The 20,578-nt window shown below is 45.4% G+C and overlaps 2 protein-coding genes across 3 annotated transcripts in view; one reads left to right on the top strand and one right to left on the bottom strand.

Moving 5' to 3' along the window:
• Positions 1-18,865, top strand: part of CYFIP2 (cytoplasmic FMR1 interacting protein 2) — a 41,918-nt gene extending 23,053 nt beyond the window's left edge. For both annotated transcript variants that reach the window (XM_009877390.1, XM_009877389.1), the window contains 8 exons: positions 6,976-7,119; positions 8,704-8,794; positions 9,457-9,587; positions 12,688-12,760; positions 13,276-13,370; positions 17,252-17,490; positions 17,992-18,139; positions 18,698-18,865. In XM_009877390.1, the coding sequence (XP_009875692.1) occupies positions 6,976-7,119; positions 8,704-8,794; positions 9,457-9,587; positions 12,688-12,760; positions 13,276-13,370; positions 17,252-17,490; positions 17,992-18,139; positions 18,698-18,865 (1,089 nt within the window). The remainder of the gene's footprint in view (positions 1-6,975; positions 7,120-8,703; positions 8,795-9,456; positions 9,588-12,687; positions 12,761-13,275; positions 13,371-17,251; positions 17,491-17,991; positions 18,140-18,697) is intronic.
• FNDC9 (fibronectin type III domain containing 9) lies at positions 363-1,025 on the bottom strand. Its single transcript, XM_009877388.1, has one exon. It carries the CDS (start codon positions 1,023-1,025, stop codon positions 363-365), a length of 663 nt encoding a protein of 220 aa, XP_009875690.1.
• Positions 18,866-20,578: the final 1,713 nt, after the last annotated feature.

Here is a 20,578-nt window from a genome sequence, read left to right as displayed (position 1 = left end):
GCTAATGGAGGATTGCTCAAGTGTGAAAGTACTTGAGTGGAGTTTGTTTCTTGTGCACATTGATTGGTGACTCTGAAGTGAACCTACAGCACTGATGCAGATTAGCTAATGACACTACAGTTGACCGAGCCTAGCCTAGCCGTTCCCAGAGAGCTGACTTGGTTTCTTTTTAAAAAACCCACAGCAAATGAGAATATTTTTGTCACTTGACAAAAATCTTTCTCCCTGTGACCAATGTCCCCATCTCATGTTCTACCCTGGGACAAACAGCCCCCATGGACACGCAGACAGTGCTGTTGTCAAGAGCTGGGAAAGAGCAACACAAACCAAACCTCTAAGCAGGGTCTCCCTTTATTTTGCTCTCACTGAAGGCCGTGCTGCGGCAAGATGGCCCTTTTATCGTCGCTGGTTTTGTAGGAGAAAAAGCAGTGCGGGGAGCTTTGCGGACTCTCCATCATGAAACTGGAGCTCCTCATTAGCACAGTGGTCATGGGGACTTCCAGAAGCTCTTCTCTCAGTCTGTCATTTAGTGGCCCCTCCGGCGAGCCGCTCCCTTCACCCGCTTCTTCAGGGCTGTTGTCAGGATGCTTCAGCCTCGCAGCCCGGTGGCACCGCGCCGACCAGAACTGCAGGCAGCCGTAGGCCAGGAGAGCAATGAAGCAGAGGAGCAGCAGACTGCTCACCATCCACATGGAGGTGGTAGGTTCGTGCTTAGAGCCGCCGAAAACCAGGGGGGTTTTGTTCAGGGTGTGGAAGGTGGTGCAGTGGTTGCTGGAGGGGTAAGAGTTCTTGCATGTGATGCAGAGGACGTAGATGGTGGATGGAGTGAGTCGGTGAAGGACAAGGGAGCTGAGGGGGTGAGGAACTCGCTCCTCACGGTGGAAGTTTGGGCGTAAATAGCCAGCAAAGACACTGTTCCAGTTGGGGCGGTACATGACGTGGTAGTAGTTCTCTGGACAGGGGTTGTTCATGGCCCAGGAGATGGTGGCGCTGGTGTAAGTGATGTTGTGCACTTCGATGTTCATTGTGCCCCTGAAACCAGATGCGAGGAGAGGCTGAGTTTCCCGATTTGTGTACAGGCTCAAAGGCCACTGACATCACTGAAGTCTTTCCACTGGCTTTAGATTGGACTCGGGACTATGCCTGGCTAGCTTAGATTAGATGCTAAGTCTTAGATGGCTAAAGTTATAAAAGGTGAGCCCTGCTGGGGCCCAAACTACTGTATCACCCTGCTTTGTAACAAAAAAAAGTGACTGTGACATAGAGCATATTTTACACTCTAAACAGATTTTTTTAAAAATATCTTCTGACTAGTTGTCTATATAGGAAGCTTTTTTAGCTTTTTCTGTTTCCCATGGAACTGAAAGGATACTGCAAGTGTGATTAACATAAACTACCTCCAACTTGCCTTGTCAAACTGCCAATAGGTGTTTTGATTTTTATATCTAAATGCCATCTAAAAAGCCACAACTATTAATACACTGATTTAAGTTTTTGCTGCATTTTCTGTACCTTACTTGTTCCTTAATAGAGGATAACCTCCTTCTGTTCCTGCAGCATCTCACACTGTAATATCAGGATCTTAAATGTGAAATCTGAAGGTTGGTGAAATATAAAATCAGTGCCTTTAGGGAAACACAAATATACGAACATTGAGTACAAAGCTATCCTCCAGATAAAAGACGCTGACCAATAACAAATTACTGTTTAGTGACAGCCACAAATCACTTCAGTACATCGCTCCTTTAGATCCCCAAAGTGCTCTCTGAGCCTTCACGCAGGGTTATCTCTCCCAGCCAGCCGAGTGCTCCGAGTGAGAGCTGCATGCAATAGAACCTGTTTCTTTTTCCTTTCTTCCTCTCCCTTTCACTATATCTAACTTCCTTTTAATTCACCCAAGAGCCAGCTCATCTTAACAACTGTTTCAACCATTCATTAATGTGAAGAGTGGAACAGCACGCATGCGCCCATCACTGAGCCCTCCCAGAGCCCCCTTACCTCCCCGAACAGGTCCGCGGTGGCCCCGTCGGTGCTGGCGAGCAGCGTGGCCACGGTCGGGCAGTGCCTTCCCCGCTTCCCTCCGCTTGCCTCCCTCCTCCTGCCTCTGCTGAATCCCTTGCCCGCGCGCTGCCTCGTATTATTATACCCGTCTGGGGCTCCGTCATCTCTCACCATAGCAACCGATAAGAAAGGATGGGCAGGCATCTTTGAGTGATTTGGGAATGTTCATCCCTAAAAGCTTCTGCCTCAGAGAAGTACGTCTCCGAGGCAGAAAAAACAAGCCAGGTAGTTTTGTTGGCTGGCTCATTTGGATTAGTTGGGGTTTTCTTTTTTTTCTGCTGTCCGCTGTCCCCCAGCAGGGTCTGGGGTTAGAGACACATGGGCACATGGTATAAAATCCGGGATCCTGGCCTGCAACACATGCTTTAGCACTCAGGGGCTTTGTCTTTAATTCTGTGATTTCTTGCATGTTTGAAATCCTGATTTAAGCCAAAATGTATCTGAGAGAGGATCCTTCCCAGAAGAGATGTTTGTTCTGGTTCTGGAGTTACTCATTCCATGTCTTTCCTGCAAAGGTGCTTGCAGCGTTTTGAAGATCTTCTGAATATCAACATTGATGGGATGATGCATCATGAGGAGCTATTACAAGCCTGGGGAGTATGTGTGACCCTTGCTTTTGTTTTACATTTTGCAGTTCTGGGTGCTTTGGTTTTATCTTCCAAGATTTGCATTCCTTTCTCTCTCCGTGAGTGAGCTGTGGCTGCCAGCAAGCTGAAAACTGGGAGCAGAGATTAAAATAATTATGGGCAGGAATGGAAATGAAAGTGCTCCCAGGTGGCTTCCTGCCTTTTGTGTGGCTCAGTCCTGCTTATGAGAGCAGGGGCTAGAGAGCTCTTAGCTGGTCCCATGCTGTGAGTAAAGCACATGCTTGTGTGAGGGAAGAGAGCTGAGGATACAAATCTGCGCTTCGGCAAGGTGGATTACATACACGAGGTGGTAACGTTTTTTGGGAGAGAACTGCTTTCTTACAGCACTTGGGTTGTTATCAGTGTTCACAGTTGCTTTGAAATTACCTTCCAGCTGTTCACAAGTAAGATTTGTTAGCAGGAAGAGAGAAAACCAAGGAATAGGCCTGCAAAGGGTCCTAATGACCTTTCAGCGTGCCCTGATCAATACTGCTAGCATAAAGAAAACTGCAGAAAAACTTACAGTGGTGTTGGTGTTACCTGCTAACAAACTCAGTTGACACTGAGGATGAGCTTGAAATTCTTGTTTCCCAGGATGAAAGGATGCCAAAACCATGCCAGTGCCAGGACTGCTCCAGCACTGCTGTTCCCATGTCTGTATGGGGACCTGTAGGATGCAGTGGCCAGCAGAAACCGACCCATTTTCTGTCATTCATCCATTTATAAAACACAGCAGGTTGCCAAGTCTCCAACAAAGAGCTGCAAAATTACCAGCAACCCACTATTTACTGCTCATTAACCATTTGTTAGCTCTGTAAATGCTTTAGATTGGGCTTTGCTTATGCATTTTTCAGGAGTGCTTCTGTTTTTCTTGGCACTGCTGGACCCAGGGTCATGCCAGACTTACTGCAAATCCATTTCCCATTCCCTGGTTGAATTTGCTGCCTTACCCCTCCTTTTTTTAATGAGCACACAGGCAGATGTAACCTGAAGGACAGTGTATGCTGCCGGTGCTTGTAAAAATAGTTACGGCGTGTGAATGAGATGGAGCTGCTCTATTTTCTGCAGCAACAGCACAAAGGCGTGAAGGAGCTGTGGTTGCTGCAGGAGGTGTTGGCAGCGGGGGCTGCTGATCCCCTCCAGCCAACGACGTGGGCTGTGCTACCTGGCCTGCCGTGGCCATTGGCTCATTACAAATAATAACAGTATATACAGTCCCTGAAAATCAGTAGTTGGTACAGTGAGGCATTATGCTGACACAGAATATACACAGACACAGTGTAAGTACCATACATTTTTTGTACGTGTCCTGCCCATCCCAGCTAGGGAATATGTTTGGGGTTTTTTGCATGGAAGCAAATCTTAGCAACCATCTGATACAGCTGAATATGGTAAAAGCTTTATGTGGAGAGTGAAGGTTGCTTGTGACCGGGTAAGGAACCAGACTATATTCAGGCTGTCTGACTTAGACAATTCTGGCCAGAATTGTTTTTCACTTTCTAAGATGCCACCTCAGCTGTCACACTAAATTGGGTTGGCTAGCAGCCTAGGACACTAGTCTTGGGCTGTATGCAAGTCCTTTTTTGTCTCTAAGTATATTGCTCCTTTTTTAGCTTTTCATTTTTCCAAGGGGAGTTCTGGCACAGGCAGTATTATCTATTACCTCTCTGTGATCTATTTTATCAGTTCAAACTCCCTGCCTCCCCTCAAGGTGAGCCTAGACAGGTCTGAGTGACAGCCAGCAACAAGCTTAAAGACATGGAAATGACAAGTGGGTTTTGTTTTGCTTCATTTGCTCCTGAATCTGCTCTGGAGCATCCCTAGGAACCTCCTAAGCTCCCAAAGCGATGTGGGGGCCTTCCCCACATGCTCCCAAGTACAGATGCTGTCCTGGGCACCTGGGTGCACAGTGAGACACTGGGAACTCTGCCCAATGCTACAAATCCCAGCCTGCCTGCACTCCCAGCCTCCTGGCCCCCAAACCTGCCCATTTGGCCCCAAATGAAAGGTGGGGCACACTTCCCCAGTATCTTTGGCAGCTGCTGCTCCCAGGAGGCAGCGAGGTCCAAGGAGGTGGAAGTGGCTGCCCAGCACGGGGGAGTGAACCGTGCCATGCAGCCAGCTTGTACCTTCAGCTGTTTTCTCTTAAAATACCCACTGGTGTCATTTTTTACATCCTACAATCTCTACCCGAAGCTGTGTATCTCACCCTTAAATGGAGTGGTATTTTTAATTGCTGGCAGAGTATTATTATTAGATGTGAGCCTGCTGCTAATGCGCTGTGTGGCTCTGCTCAGAGTTCGGTGAATCCACCTCATCTTGCAGACAGGCGGGGATGAATCATCCTGCTCACTTGCAGCACGTCCTAAAATGTATCTTCTCCCAATCAGGCTTATTGCCGAGACCCTCACTGGAGGGAAAAGCGGGCTTGAAAGCTGCTCTCCACCTTATTATCCCGCCGAGATGCAAAAGAGTGCTGCGAGGTGGGCGGCAGCACCAGCCACTTGCTGTCCGTACAGCGAAATGTCACCTCCATTATGGGGAAAATCTGACCAGTTACTCCATAACTAGGTACCGGTGGTCACCTGTCTCAGAGGATCATGGCATTGGTGCAGACAAGACCTATCTTCTAGTTGTGGAGTAGCAAAAGGCTTCTGGAAGTGAGTGTGGCTTCATGAGCCCATTGAAGTGTTCCAGGCTGGGCGTTACCTGGTGTTAAAACAGACACACCTTCTACAACACAAACTATTGCTGCTTTTCACGTGTGTCGGCATGTGTATCTAGTAGCTTTGATCACTCTCTACCAAATAGTTTTCTAAGGATGCAGATAGAAGCCTGAGCAGGATGCTCAAATGCCATTCTCCTAACAGGAATTGGCAACCAAGGAGCTTTGAAAGTAAGCTTCTGTCTGCCTAAGTAATTTTTTAACTCTGCTCTCTACTTACTCAGGGCTCTTGTGTTTAGTTTTGATTGGGAGCGAACGTTCATGCTCGTTGTGAATGCATGCACTAGAGAGCCTCCAAGGGAGCCTTTCTGTACATAATAGCATTAAAGGGTTTTCTTCACCTACCAGGACATGAAATCATATTCCACAGAAAGTAGGAGACTTTTTAATTGTGTCTTTCTGCTAGCTCTTTCAAAGAGCACCTTCCAGTAGGCAAGAAGCTGCTGGACCAGAGAAGTGGGGCTGTTAGAAAAACAACTGACAAGTCTATGAAAGCACGCTCAGTAAATCAGTCTGATGAAATTCTGTATCAGAGAGCAAAAGAAAATACTTTTTGTATTCTCATTAAAGGACTTCACTTCGTAACTTATTAGTAACTCCAATGAAGTGTTAAAGTAAATCTCGAGGAAGCGAGTCAGAACTGGAGGACAACTGAAGCCTTCAGCTGGCTGTGTTGCCACTGCTGGGAGCAGCAGTGTTGGAGGACAGACAACATTTTATCCTGTTCTACTACTTCAGCACTTGCTCCCTTTCACCCTCAGCTCCTCAGTGCATTGGTCTCTCTGCTCCCTTGGCTCCATTCCTGGCAGGGAAGGGAATCCCAGCAGAGTGGGCTCTGCAGTACTGCAGGGGAGCGAGCTCCCTGCTGCGTGAGGGTGCAGCGTGCCTCTGGTGTGCAACATTCCTGGAAATCACTTTCTGTTTTCTGCTGCTAAATATTTTGGGAGGCCAAAGCCCTAGGTACTATTCTCCCTCAACCAGGGTTAGATTCTTTCCCTTTCACAGTCCCGTGGGGATGTCTGTTAAGTGCAGAGGCTGATGTAGAGCTCTGCAAGATGCGGAAAAGATCTTTTCTGTGTCTCTTCCAACTGCACTTAAGCTCAGGTGCTGTAGCTCCTACTTTTCTTAATAAGCCTCATTTAAAGCAAGTGCCTATAGAAAAAAAAAATGTCTGGTTAATTGTATGTAAAGCTTTACGCTGAAGTAGAGAAGAATTGGGGTTTGAGGAGGCAAAGGGTCAGTAAACTTAAATTCTTGATTGGGAATGTACAGAAGAGTAAATTACCTTGGAAATGAAAGTGGTATTGCTACATAGCAGGATAAAAAACATCGTGATATGACAGTGTGTTGAGATTAAAACATATCTGACTATGTAGGAGGAAAAGCAATCTCCTCTTTACCACAGTAAGTAGAAGAAATGAGAATTGTCATGGGTATTATTATTTCTTCTTTTCTTCCTTAAAAAACATTTAAAGTGATGGAACATAATGCTGTGATAAGAGAATTACTTACAGATCTGGTAAATGCTCCTGTCTAACTGTCATTGTGCTTCTAATTTCTTAGCCTCTCAACATTGCCTATAGTCACATCTATAGCTCGTACCGCAATTTTGTGGGGCCTCCTCACTTCAAGACAATCTGCAGGCTTCTTGGCTATCAAGGCATCGCGGTAGTCATGGAAGAGCTGTTGAAGATCGTCAAAAGCCTGGTAATTCTGAGCCTAACCCTGGTGACAGAGAAACCTTGATGCCTTGAGAGGCACAGGTTGGACAGTCAGCCTGGGCTTTGGGTTCAAGGTGTTCAAATCTGGGCACCTTTATGCCCCTTGATCCACACTGAAACACTTGTATTAACAGCCTGATTTTCACTGTTGTTGAGGAATCCCACTGATTCCTGTGGGATGGTGGAGTGTTTCCACCATTGCGAAGTGTTAGCTGTGATCAGCCACCTATGTCTGGGGGTGGTGGAGCTGACATGACATGCTGCTTTGCTAAAAGCCACTGGGACGTGATCGGGTGGGATGTGGCACTCACGGTGCCACAGCACTACCTGTACTGCAGTCTGGGAGACCTTCAAGACATGCTCTGCAGAGCACTCTGTCTCATCACCTTGTGATACCCCTGGAGAGCTGCAGGAAAGTAAAAAGCAGGCAGTAAAACTGATGAAAAAAACTTTTTGAGTCTTTACAAGAAAACTTCTGCTGTAGGTGAGTCCCTATTCAAGCCCTGCTGTCTGTTTCTATCTGAAGCCAGGCTGCCAATAGTCCTGTCTGCTTTCTAGTTCTCTTCTTTTTCAGAGGAGAAATATATTGTCCACAGGGAAATGATCCCATATGCTCCCCAAGGACTCTAACAATACCGAACATTAAGAAGGAAGGAGAGAGAGAGAGTGTGGAAAAATGTGTAATTTCTCAGGTCGTGCTTTTCTACTAAAATCCGTGCTTTACTGGAAAGACAATATTCATTCATAATAAATATTTAAATTCTTTTGTGACTGCAATGACATCATTTTGAACTTGTCTAACAAAGCAGTGTAAAACTGAAAATCTTAAGTGTATATCCAGTTTTCCTACTGTAAAGCACCTGTAAAGGGTTACTGAAGATGTAATTTGTGTCACTTAGTTGAAAATACTGCAGCTGGTGTGTGAGATCAGACAGCATTCAGCACAAAGACAAACATTTTATATATGGCTAAACAGTGTTTAGTGCATAATCCCATATAATGTATCTACAGGATGCAGGTGTATAGCTCCAAATGACAGCAAGCACTTTTAACTAAGAAATATACTCTGCTCTTGTCCGTATTAGTTCAGAACATCAGATCTGCAGAAACTTGTTCTACATGCATGTAAATTCTTTTTTTATTAATTCAGAGTATCTGGTGATCATTCCTCAGGTGGAAAGAACATTTCCTGTGCTGGGGAATGACTCCTTTAGCAGCTGTGGTGAAACGCTTTTTGGGTTAGGAGCACAAGTCCAGCTGGAGCTAAGACTGAGCCTTGTTTGGATTTCAGCTGCAAATAATGCAAACACAGCAAGCTCTATTTTGAAGTTGAAAATCCATGCAGCTGTGATTTATTATTTAGGAGGAAGCTGTAAAAGCGCTCTTTGGTCCATACACTTGGGCTGAATTTTGTATTTGGGTGAAATCCAAATTGAGCAAGTTCTTCTTGGACTCCAGCTGAAATTTCATACTGTGCTGTCAGATGTGGGCCCATCCACAACCAGCCTCTTTCAAAGCCAATGCCAGGAGAAGCCGTCATTCCGGTTTAACCTCCCTTTGTCTCTGACAGCTACAAGGCACCATCCTGCAGTATGTGAAGACTCTGATCGAAGTAATGCCCAAGATATGCCGCTTGCCAAGACATGAATATGGCTCTCCAGGTGGGTGCTACTGAGAGATGCTTGAGCAAGAGCTCGCCTACGTCTCAGTACAGCATTTACCCAGGCATACAACATGCCAGGGCAAAATGCAGGCAGGCTTGCCAAAATACACTTTTAGCTGCTTTGCTGTTGACACTGGAACATGTATAGGAAACTTTTCCAGGAAGTCTCCCACTGGAAGTTTCCCTCTGAATACACAGATGTCTGATAAGGGAACATCTTCTGATAGCTTCTGTTTTGCTTTCAGGATTTGGTAAGCTTTTATTATGGTGGGTTTACTGATGTTTTTCAGAAGCTCTGCTTAGTGGATGCAAACTTCTTTTTGCAGCACGACGGCAGCCTGCCGTTGAGCTGGATGGGGAAACTGGCTGGTATACATGAGCCAGCACCAAGACATCCATTAATCTGGAACCTCTTTTATCCTCTAATGAAGAAATCTAAGGACTTCATATGAATTACTCCCTATTTCCCAAGGGTTACTGAAAGCAGGATAAGACACCACATGCTAGTTCTCCTCAGTGCCAGTCTCCATCTATCCATTTAGCAGTTGCAGCTTGCAATTTGTAATTAAGGAAATAGCAGGCACCAATTGTGTTTTTACCCAAGTTATTGGAGGGTGATTCTTCTCTCACTTTTCTGACTGTCCTTCCTTGTCTTTTAAGGAATCCTGGAGTTTTTCCACCATCAGCTGAAGGACATCATTGAGTATGCAGAGCTGAAGACTGACGTGTTCCAGAGCCTCAGAGAAGTGGGCAATGCCATTCTCTTCTGCCTTCTTATCGAGCAGGCTTTGGTAAGGCAAAACCCCCTGCACCAACAGAGCGTACTTGAAATTGCCAGCTCAAGAGTAGAAGTGGAAGTGGGTCCTCCAGCAGAAGAGTTTGGGAAATGCTACTTTCCAGCTTCTGTGCTGAGGGTCTCTCTGGGGCTGTTACTGGGGTCTGTGGGCATGTCCCTGGGGATGGCGTGCATTGGTGCTTGCTCACTGTCGTCTGGGATTGCTGAAGGAGAATCTGAATACTGGAAGATCTAGATTTAATTCTTGAACCCAAAGCTACCCCTTGTACATCCTTCTCGGAAATAAAACCAATGGAGCTTATTTCTAGATTGTAAGCTCTCTGGGGCAGGGATCAGTACATTTTCATATACATAGTTGTGCCATGAGAAGTAGGTTTGACCCTTTTACTCTTTTGGGGTGCCAGTGCAATGAAAAAAAAACTAATTGATTCTAACGGTGATAAGGAAAAAGTAATCCAACAGGAAGGGAATCTCACAAGAGATGATGATATATTTCCTGTGACTTATCTTCAGTGAAAACTTAGCTGGAGTGATGACTTAGTATTGCCCCCTGCACAAGTGTTTTGCATGTGCATGAGTCTCAGCTTCTCAGCTCATGTGGCGCCCTTTCTGGTATGGGGGAAAGGCTATGGCTGCGTGCCACACAGCTTCTTAGCTTCTAGTTTTTCACACAATAAATTTATTTCATAATGAATTTATCTCACAGTTTGGCCTAGACCCAACTGAGGAATGTTCAACAACACATTTTAACATTAAAAAACACATATTTCATGTCATAACAGTTGTGGCAGGGTTGTTTCAGGTTTTCCAGAAACATTTCAGAAAGCCTTCTCTAGCATAAAACGAGATTTCCAAGCAAAGCCAAAAAGTTTTGTTCAGAGCAAAAACAGAAGGAAATTCAAAGATTCCAAATTTCGTCCAACCACAGAGCACAGTGAAATCTAAAATTCTCTGCATGTCCTCAGAATGGATATTTCTGCACTTGCCTTTGCATTATAACCCCAGATATAGACACTTTTATTTTCTAATGTAGTGTAGTGCATCAAACATATTCGGTAAGCAGTGGTTGTGTAAGATTAAGAAAACTAGATAAATGTATATCACCTTGCAGCTTGGCTTTATTTTATAGAATGACCAGAGTTGCCAGCTATATCCTGACAGTTTCTGTTCTTTTTGTGGCTTTGTCACTGGTTTCTGCTATTCTCAGTGTTGGATTTTATGCTGGATGTACTGCACTTGCCTTTTCTGTCCCATCTTTAAATGGACACTTAATGGACACCTGGTGATTTCTTTTAAAAATCCTTCATTTCAATGTGAAAATGTTCTCCTTCAGTCCCAGGATCTGTACATCAGCAGAATATTGGCATTTTAGAATAGCAGAAAATAAGGGAAAGAATACGGCGAGAATTTGGGGGTCTCTTTAGGAAGGCTGCCCATCAAAGTCCACATCTGCCCACTTTCCATGCCAGCCTCAGTCTCTCCTCTGATTCCCTGATTTTCCACACAGAAATAGATTCAGAAGATAAAGCCTTTTTGCACACAAGGGGCACTGGTTCTCACTCGCTGGAAGATGTCAGATGCATAGAGCCATCACATAACAAGATTTCCCCTCTAATGGAGCTCTTGTGCAGCAGGCGGAATTGCTTTTACGGTGCAGTTATCTTAATAGCTGTCAGAATGATCTCAGGCTGGTGGTATTTGCTGGCAGGGCCTGCTCTAGTGAAGATGTGCAGTCTGCTCCATCCCTACCCCCCTTTTATTGTTTAAACCTGAGGAATGAGGAGTTGCTTGAGACTAAATTTCTAATCAGAATTCTTACTGTCATGTAACGGGCCTTGAGGAGGAGATCTATTAATAACATGATTAATTTAGTAACAGGTGAACACAGGTGGCAAATGGTGAAAATGCTCTCTTTATCAGAGGCAAACAGCAGAGAAAGAACGTTCATCTAGGAATTAACAGTGCTTTGCAAGCAAAATGACCAAGGGGCAGGCACACTCTGTTAGTGTCAGCATCTCTCTGCCCATGGAGGGACCCTGGACTGTCCCTCCAGCACTGTGTCACAAACTGCACTCCCACAAACTCGCTCTCATCCCAGCATCCATGCGCCAGCACAGCCTCCTGCAGCTCCATGCTACACTGTCCTCGCCCTCTTGGCTGGAAGGGTGGGGTATCCACCCGTGCATCCCAAACAGACCCAGCCGAGTCATTCCATCTGGCCCCCAAATATCTTTCGCTGCGCTGTCATGACCTGTTTTTGAGTGTGTCTGAATTTCTACAATAAGCTCAGAACTGAAAGCATGTCCTAGAACTGGACTTTTGTAGGAGCAAACTAATGCCTTGTTGTGACGCGATGCCTCTGTGTTAAACAGCTTTGGTTTCCTTGCTGCTGTTTCCCATTGCAGACTTGTATACAGTGTATTGTCAGCCATCACTCCTCAGTCTCCACCTGCCTATTTCTAGGTTTCTCCTCCTTGTGCATCTGTGTTTGGGATTATTTTTTCTCAAGTGCATTGGCATGCATTCTCTCAGGTGGCATCTCATGATGTTATTTCTCTCTGGACTAATGTATTCTTCCTGGTGCCTACACCACTGGGACTCTGGTCTGATAGCCTTGGCTGAGAACGCCAGGTGAACAACCAAATAATTTCAGACCAGCATAGTACCTACCTGCTTGCTTTTACATGTACACATCCTAAAATAACTAAGCCAAAGGGTAATTTCCACCTGGGCACTCTCTGTAAAAATAAACAGCAGGAAGTCATCAGAGTCAGATGAAACTGAAATCTCCATGTTCTTTATCTCCTCTTACTGGCAGTGCTAATAAGTGGGACAGAAAATAAATATAAAGCTCTGGCCTTGTACAGACAGGAAATAACTTGAGTTAAGGAAGCTTCGTGGCTTAAGTCAAGAGATATTTCTTCCAGTTTCAGTTCAATTAGGTTCAAACCACTGGAGTTGCTGCTGAGCTGGGTTGGATTTGAATAGGTGCCATAGACATGAACTGTTAGAGTGTTGCCCAGGCCCCTGAGCCATACACTCAACCCCTGTAGGTATTTTTTAACTTACTTTATCTTTCTTTCTTCCTGCCTCAGTCCCAGGAAGAAGTTTGTGATTTGCTGCATGCTGCTCCCTTCCAAAATATTTTGCCCAGGGTCTACATCAAAGGTAAGAAGCTGAGAGGGAAACAGTGGGCAGACTCAGAGGTCTCTGCCCAGAAGCTGTTTCTCTCCCATTTCTGCTGAGGATTAGTTCTGGCCCTGCTTCCCCCTCGAAATAGATAAGTGGATACAGCCAAAAGGCAGGTGGAAACAAATGCCAAGGGTGCATTTTCTGTAGCCTAGTTGTAGACTGAAACCTCAGTCAGCCTGGGGGTTCCCTTAAGGTTTTAAAGCCGTTTCACAGCCTCTTTGGAGAATGACAGCATGAAATGTCCATCTCAAAACAGGAGTGATCAGTAACAGGGACATGCTTTTGGACATGTGTGATTAAGCTGCTGCTGAGACTGCAATCGCACATCCTTCCCTTCTCTGCATCACTGGTTCCCTCATTTGCTGTTGGTTTGGCTCGCTGGTCCGAAGTCTCATTGGATGGTTGCTGGGGGGCAGCTCTGAGCAAACTCGGCGGAAATTGCGGGTCTTCACTTCCTCCTCTCATTTCACTGTTTGCTGCTCGCTTGACAGAAGGAGAACGCTTGGAGGTGCGCATGAAGCGTCTCGAAGCCAAGTATGCCCCACTTCACCTGGTTCCCTTAATAGAGAGGCTGGGCACTCCGCAGGTAAGGATTTCATTGAAAGGGATGGCTGTTGAAAATTCATAGCAGTCCCCAGATGGCCTGTTTGGCCTTGGGAAAGTGATCCTATTTATTTTTTATGTTTTTCAAAACATCAGTCAGACAAGAAAATCAGAATCCTTGCCCTAGCAGACACTTTGAAGGGAAATTTGTGAGTGGGTCCATAGATGATCTGTTGTCGCTTCCAGTCTGGAGAGCTGGCAGGGAGCTGTAAGGCAAGTGTGCTAGAAGCCAGCTCTGAATAAGAACAACTCTGAAAAGCTCTTCTCCATTTTTAGAAGATGGAGGATTGCTGGGGTGGATTGAGTGGAAACTTTGTAGGGCTGTCCCTGGCTTATCAATTGCCATCACTTTTGGGGATCCCATTTTAGAGCTGCAATATGTTCCATTTTTAAGCTCATCCCTGTCAAGGAATACACATGAGAATGGTTTTCCTCCTAGCACATGCTTAGAGCTTCAGCACATGCTTAAAATTATGGCTCCATTTAAGTGTCTTCTTGAGGTGAGTCTCAGCTTGGAAAAGATCTCCTGTACAGAAATTGAGTACTGTTAAAAGTAAATCCATACACTGATGAATGTAATGGGCAAAATTTGAGCTCCAGTGATGTCAAGAGCCAAGCTTCCATTGCCTACTTAGCGGGGTTGATGGGATAAAAATCATTCAAAGTACTAAATGAATCAACATCCTTTTTCTGTAATGTACTGCCAAGGGAATGGGACAAACAGTTGCATGAGGTGACAGGTCTGCAGCAGGCAGAAAGTTGTTGATTTTTTTTCTTGTTTTTCTGATGGATCAAGGACATTTTGAACTTTGCTTCACTGGAAATCAGACGAAACAAAGAAATTGGCTGGATAACGTGAGGGCTTTGTCTTACTTTGTAGACACTTCTCTCACTTCCCATTGACTTCCTTTTAAAGGAGACACTCGAGAAAAAGAATTCACCTCTGTGTTTTTGTGTCTTTGTGTTGGTCTTTCTATCTCTCTTTCCTTCCATGCAAAATCATCATTGAAATCTGCTATTAGAGTCCACTTGTTGCTTATCCCTGCTGTAGTTATGATGATGATGAAAACAAAAGGTATTTCATGTCCTGCTAAAAATTATTTTTTTCCGTAAACTGTTCCCATATTCATCACACAGGTACAGTTGATTACCAGATCTTTTTTGAGCTCAGATTTAAGCTAACACAAGAATCACTTTCTATAGCTGCCTCCATAGCTTCTAAGCTTGCTCCTTATGCAGTTTTGGACATGCATTTTGGAAATGCAGTTTTGGACACAGGCCATATGGGATTTTTTTCCTGCAGAAATGCATAAGTGCCAGAATCTGAGTAGAAGTTGCCTGCTAGATGCTTCTCCCAAAAGATGGCCCTATGCATTCCATACAATTACATGCTGTGACGGGGCTGAGCCAGAGGCTGCTGTTAGTGGGGATCTGTCAGTCTTTGCAGGCTTCAGGTACGGTTCTTGCAATCTTGCCAGTTAACAAGCCGTAAAAGAGCTATGGCACAACTGGGTTTGTGCTGTGGCAGGAAAACTGTAGGTGGTTGTTCCAAATAATTGTTTTGCATTGAAATCCAGAAGCAGCTGTTTGATAGGTGATTCATAAAGAACCAGGGCATCAAAGTGGTCCATTAAAGGAATCCTCTGTGATTTTTACAGGTGCTTGGTCAGTCTGAATTTTTCCCCTGGAAGTAATGGGAACCTTTCCTTTTGAACACGGAATAGCTGAGCCAGCACAGTGGCACCCTTTGACAGTTTATCGCCAGAGCACCCATCTCTACTAATGTTAGAAATCAGTGAGACCCCAGACCGTGGGCCAAATCTGGTCATGAGACTAATATCTCTCCAGCTGCCTTCACCATGTTAGGTGTCTACCCAACAGTAGTAGTCCCGTATCTTATGGCCATGGATTTTAGATCCAAATTCTGCCTGTGAATGTGCATAACTGAGTGGTGCTACATCCTTTGAGAGCCAGATACATCCCTTTCTAGATTAAGATTTCTTCAGAAAGAGCATACTAAGATCATTGGTTCTCAAAAGTGCCTATTCTGTTACTATATCTTAGCAAACAGTAATGCTAACACCTAATTTATATTGAAAATTACTTTACTTGTACTGTTTCTCCATTTTGCCATGATAGGTTGGTGTATGCAGATGCTAATCTGTGCTCATAAGAACTTGGAGCAGTTGAGAGAGAAAGCGTATAGCCTTTAGCTATAAAAATAAGCTGGATAAAATAAATCTTTACTTACTAAGCAAACACATGCAAGTGTGTGCCATGAAACCGCCGATACCATTCCTGCACTTAAAACATCTACAAATCCCAGACCCAATCTGGCCTCTGCACAGCACAGGTATTTGCTATTAGTTGAACATTAATTGATCTGAGGATCCCAGAATGTCCTTGAAATTGTGGCCCAAGCAGGAATTGTATCACTTCTAACCTCAATAGCCACCAAACTAAAAATGTTTTAAATTACTGCCAGCATAAACTAAGAGTCAGGAAAGGGGATGTGCAGGCACTTTCATTATTTTTTTTAGAGTGGACTAAAGATGACTCAAGTAAACTAAGCCTAATTCGTGTTCTTAATGTCTGGCCAGGACGTGTGCCTGCCCCTTGTACCAGCTGCTCTAACCCCCATCATGGTGCTGATCAGGATGACATTTTTATAGGCACTACTGGAACAGTTGGAAGTGGAGCAAATGCTTAAAACTTCTTAAAGCTCCAGAAAGTCCTCTGGGAGAGGCAGGGTTCAGTAAATGTCACACTTGCTCTGCCTGCCTCTGCTGAAGTGGTGAGAGGGGCGAAAGGCTCTGCCTGCAGGGCCAGGGCACGGTGGCAGCCACGCATCTACCGGGACAAACACCGCAGAGCTGGAGCCTCCCACACCATGGGCACGACTCTGGCAGCACTCGGCTCCCTCTGCCCGTGTTATTTTTGGCAGTGCTGCAAAGAAGTCAGGAATGCTGCTGGAAGTGGCAAGAAATGGGGGAGCTAAAAGGGTATCAGGGCAACGAGCAAACGCCACGTTTGCACCCCAGCCCCACTCAGTGAGCTCAGTGCTCCCATGCCGAGGGGCGGCACTGCTTGCTTGCTTAAAATCCTCTTTTTTCTTTTATCTGGGGGAGCAATGGGGCTGAAATGAAGTCAACTCTCTTCTAATTTTCCTCTACTCTAAAAGCCAAATGAACTCCATCCAGCAGAGTCATTCCAGACTTGTACATGTAAATCTGAATGGGGAAAATTCTCCACACATGTAAAGCTTACACATCTGGAAAAAAAAGTATAATTTGACTCTCTTATAAACCACAGGTTTTCCAGTATTAAGGTTCTGGTGACTTCTCATCTAGCTCAGACCTACCTTTTTAACCCTAACTACAAAAGAAATCAGAAAAGTCGTAGGCTATCTGCATTTTAAAGAGATGATGGCAATGTCCTCGGAAGCAAAATGTCCCTGTTCTCTTGTGGTTTATTTTCTTAATCTGCAGAAATCATGAAAAACCCAGCAACGCTGAGTAGGACTAATACAACAGTAACAGCATGCTAGCAGAATTAAGGATCAGTATTTCTGATCAGAGCTTTGCCTTCAACTTTTGTTTTCTGACGTACGCAGTTATTTCAAAAGACGCTTAGATTGGTGAAATATAATTGAGCACAATATTAAGTCTTCTTCTGTTTGAGGGCTGAGTTTTCTCTGGTGGGGAGTGCCATGGGAGCAGCCATCAGAGGTAAGGTTGAACCTTGCATGGGATGCGTGTTAACTTTGAAAGAGCCGGGGAGACCGGGAAGCATTAAGCCCAGAGAGAGGATCCGTCTGTATTACATCATCACTTCTGTTTCTTTGGTTGTCCTCCTCCTCCTCAGCAAATAGCCATTGCCCGGGAGGGTGACTTGCTGACCAAGGAGCGGTTGTGCTGTGGACTGTCCATGTTCGAGGTGATCCTGACACGAATTAGGAGCTACCTGCAGGACCCCATCTGGCGTGGGCCACCCCCGACGAATGGTGTCATGCACGTGGACGAATGCGTGGAGTTTCACCGGCTCTGGAGTGCCATGCAGTTCGTGTACTGCATCCCTGTGGGCACCAACGAGTTCACTGCAGAGTGAGTGTCTCTTAGCTGGCTCTGTCGTTAGGGCCACTAGCGAGCTAGCGGGGCCAGCAAGCCCCTGGGATGCCCTCAGCTGCAGCGATAGCTCAGCCGGTGTAGAGGGAGAAGGGGAATGTGGGTCCATGATGAAAGGACTTTGTTGTGCGTGGTCCTAAAGAGATGCCCAAAGAGCTTTCTATCTGAACAGCAGGGGAAAAGAGCAATATAAAGGGACATAATCAAGGTGACATCCAGAAGGAGATGAGTAGGTGGGCCAACAACCCCCGTCAGAGGCTGGGTCCTCCTCCATGTTACCCTGTGATGCACCCTGCACAGCCTTGCCCTGGTGTAATTCTGCATATCTCCTCCTGAGTTCATCCTCTCTAGGTATATACCCACATTCTGGGAGTAGGACTGAATCTGATTTTCCTTGGAATTCACCAAAGAAAGTTCCTGATACCATAGTAGATCTTATTACCTAACTATGTCCTGTCATCTCTCCCGTCCTCCTTCCAGGCAGTGCTTTGGAGATGGTCTGAACTGGGCAGGTTGCTCTATCATTGTTCTCCTTGGACAGCAACGGCGCTTTGACCTTTTTGACTTCTGCTACCACCTCCTGAAAGTGCAGAGACAGGATGGGAAGGATGAAATCATAAAAAACGTGGTAAGTTGAAGGGTGAGGTCCCAAAGGACCTGAACCAGCACACTTCTCTGTTTTCTATCTTGCTTTGTCCAAACTCATAAATTACAAGCATGCCTGGTGTTAACCTTATTCAAACTGGACACACTCCCTGTGAGATTTCCATCTGCAGTCTCAGCAGAGAGGCCAAGGATTTAATTGGCTTGACAATCAAATCTATTTTTTCTCCCAAAGGTTTTCCCTTCCCGGGGTTGAGAAGCTGGAGCTGAGAAGCGGGTATTTCCAGCAAACATCCTGTGATCTCAGTGGCTCTATCAATAAGCAGCTGGGAGCCTAGGCTTTAGAATGGCTAAGTTAGGACCACTCACAGACCATGTTGATGCTCTGTCTTGAGTCATCAAACCCTATAATGAAGTGAGTCACCGGTCCCTGGGAGGTGCTAAGTGGAACTCTAACACATATTATAGCTGTTTTGCTTTAGCAGATGTTTCCATCAGCAGAGCAGAGGTACTGGTGTTTTCTAGCTGGTCAGATGACATAAGACTCTTCATCTGCTGTTTTTTCCCCTCACCACCCCTCTAGCCCTTGAAGAAGATGGCTGACAGGATCAGGAAGTATCAGATCCTGAACAACGAGATTTTTGCCATCCTGAACAAGTACATGAAGTCAGTGGAAACAGACAGTTCCACAGTGGAGCACGTCCGCTGCTTCCAGCCTCCAATCCACCAGTCGCTGGCCACCACCTGCTAGTGTGGAGACTGACCCCACAGGGGTTGGGAAGGAAGAAGGGACTGAGCCCAGAAGAGCTGGGAGGAGTAAACTCAATGGCGTGAGACCTGGCAACAAATAAGCCTGGGTGTGCCTACTGCATACGAGGACGCATCTTCCCATCCGGCCCTGTTTGAGTGCATGTTCTTCTGTACCATCCCTGTGACCAGTTGTACTTGTAGCTTTCAGACTTGGGGGTGGGTGGGGGCGGGCGGGCGAAATGTGCTTTTCTTCCATGAAGTGGTTTTTCCCCTGTGATTCATCCAGCTGAACACTCTGAAGCCATATTGCAGCCCCAAACATGGGGTCCTGGTGGAATTTTCCACAGTGCCAGGAGCCCATTCCCACCGCAGAAGCAAGGGGGCAAATCAACATCCTCAGTGATACGTGCCACCAGCCATGGAGCAGGAGAGCCTGGAGAAAAGCCCCTGATTCACTCTGTGGGGAGAAGAAGAGATGAAAGCAGGATGTTGGCTGTAGCAGCCCCCTGATGGACACAGAGGAGCTGTGCTGGCGCTTGGGTGGCTGCATGGCTCAGGCTGGCGCTAGTTTTATGATCTCTGCCACATCCTTAGCCTTTCTGGCATCTTGTAAAGGGAGCTTTAGCACATGGGTTTCAGAATAGAAATAATGTAATCGTCAAGTAAGTCCTTAGCACTTTGGATTTCTGGGGAAGGTGAAAGTGGCCTGGCTTTTTTCCTGCTATGGGACATCCACTTATTTTCATGCAAAGGGTTCTCCCCCAAAGACACATCTTCCATGGACTACACAAGATTTCTTATGGACTATACAAGAGGCTGCATTCACGTGAATGTACTTTTAAACATATTAATTTGGGTGGAAATAATTACTGGTCCTGAACAGGAGGCAGGTGTAGTTACTTTGAACGTACATGATCAAAGATCTTCTGCCAATGATGAGAGCTAGAGTGTGTACTCTGTGTCTGTTCTGGGACGCTATTTTTCCTTGTTTTAGACAAATTCCTAGTGGCACAGCAATCAAATATCTTTCTTCAGAGAACGACTAGCCGCAGGGCTTAGGAAACTTCCCATCATTCAGAAATGATGTTATTGTTTAGAAGAGGTAAGATACAGGATAAGCATTAAAAAATACTCAGAATTTTCCAGGTTTAAAGGCATTAAGAGGGAACACTGGACTCTGTTTCCTTTTTCCACTCAGCTAACATAAGATCCCTGGATATTGAGAACAAATTCAGTAGGAACTTCAAGGAGGATTTCATAACTCATGGTCTTCCCTGCTTCCCCTCAGTAGTGTCACTGAAGTGATACACAAGCTTGTGCTTCAAGTTAAAGCAGATCAGACGACATGCTCCAGGAGAAAATGATGTTAGTTTTACCACTGGCAACATTCTAATTTCTCAGCTTCAGCCAGGTCACAGCAGATAATTGCTGTTACAGTATACAGATGTGACAACATGTATTCCTTTTGTGCATTCCATCACATCCTGTAAACTGCATGCTCTTACAGATGTTAAAAAGGCAGAGCCTGGGCATTTAATCTCTTAGAGGGACCATATAATTGGTAGAAATGTCCCAGCTGGAATATTTTGCCTTAGGAAACAGCAGCCAGCAAATTACCATCAGCAAGATTAGATCTTGTTGGGTTGGATGAATTTGTTCTCCTTTGATAATCAATAAATACCCCACACAGGAAAAGTGCTGGACATTTTCACAC

Source organism: Apaloderma vittatum, unplaced genomic scaffold (assembly GCF_000703405.1).
Source record: "Apaloderma vittatum isolate BGI_N311 unplaced genomic scaffold, ASM70340v1 scaffold33829, whole genome shotgun sequence".
Taxonomy (NCBI): Eukaryota; Metazoa; Chordata; class Aves; order Trogoniformes; family Trogonidae; genus Apaloderma; species Apaloderma vittatum.
The sequence above is the reverse complement of the archived record's forward strand: the minus strand, read 5'-3'. Positions and strand labels throughout refer to the sequence as shown.

Bases quoted from the DNA above. Each gene is read 5' to 3' on its own strand.
- FNDC9 (XM_009877388.1), bottom strand. From the start codon at position 1,025: ATGAACATCGAAGTGCACAACATCACTTACACCAGCGCCACCATCTCC.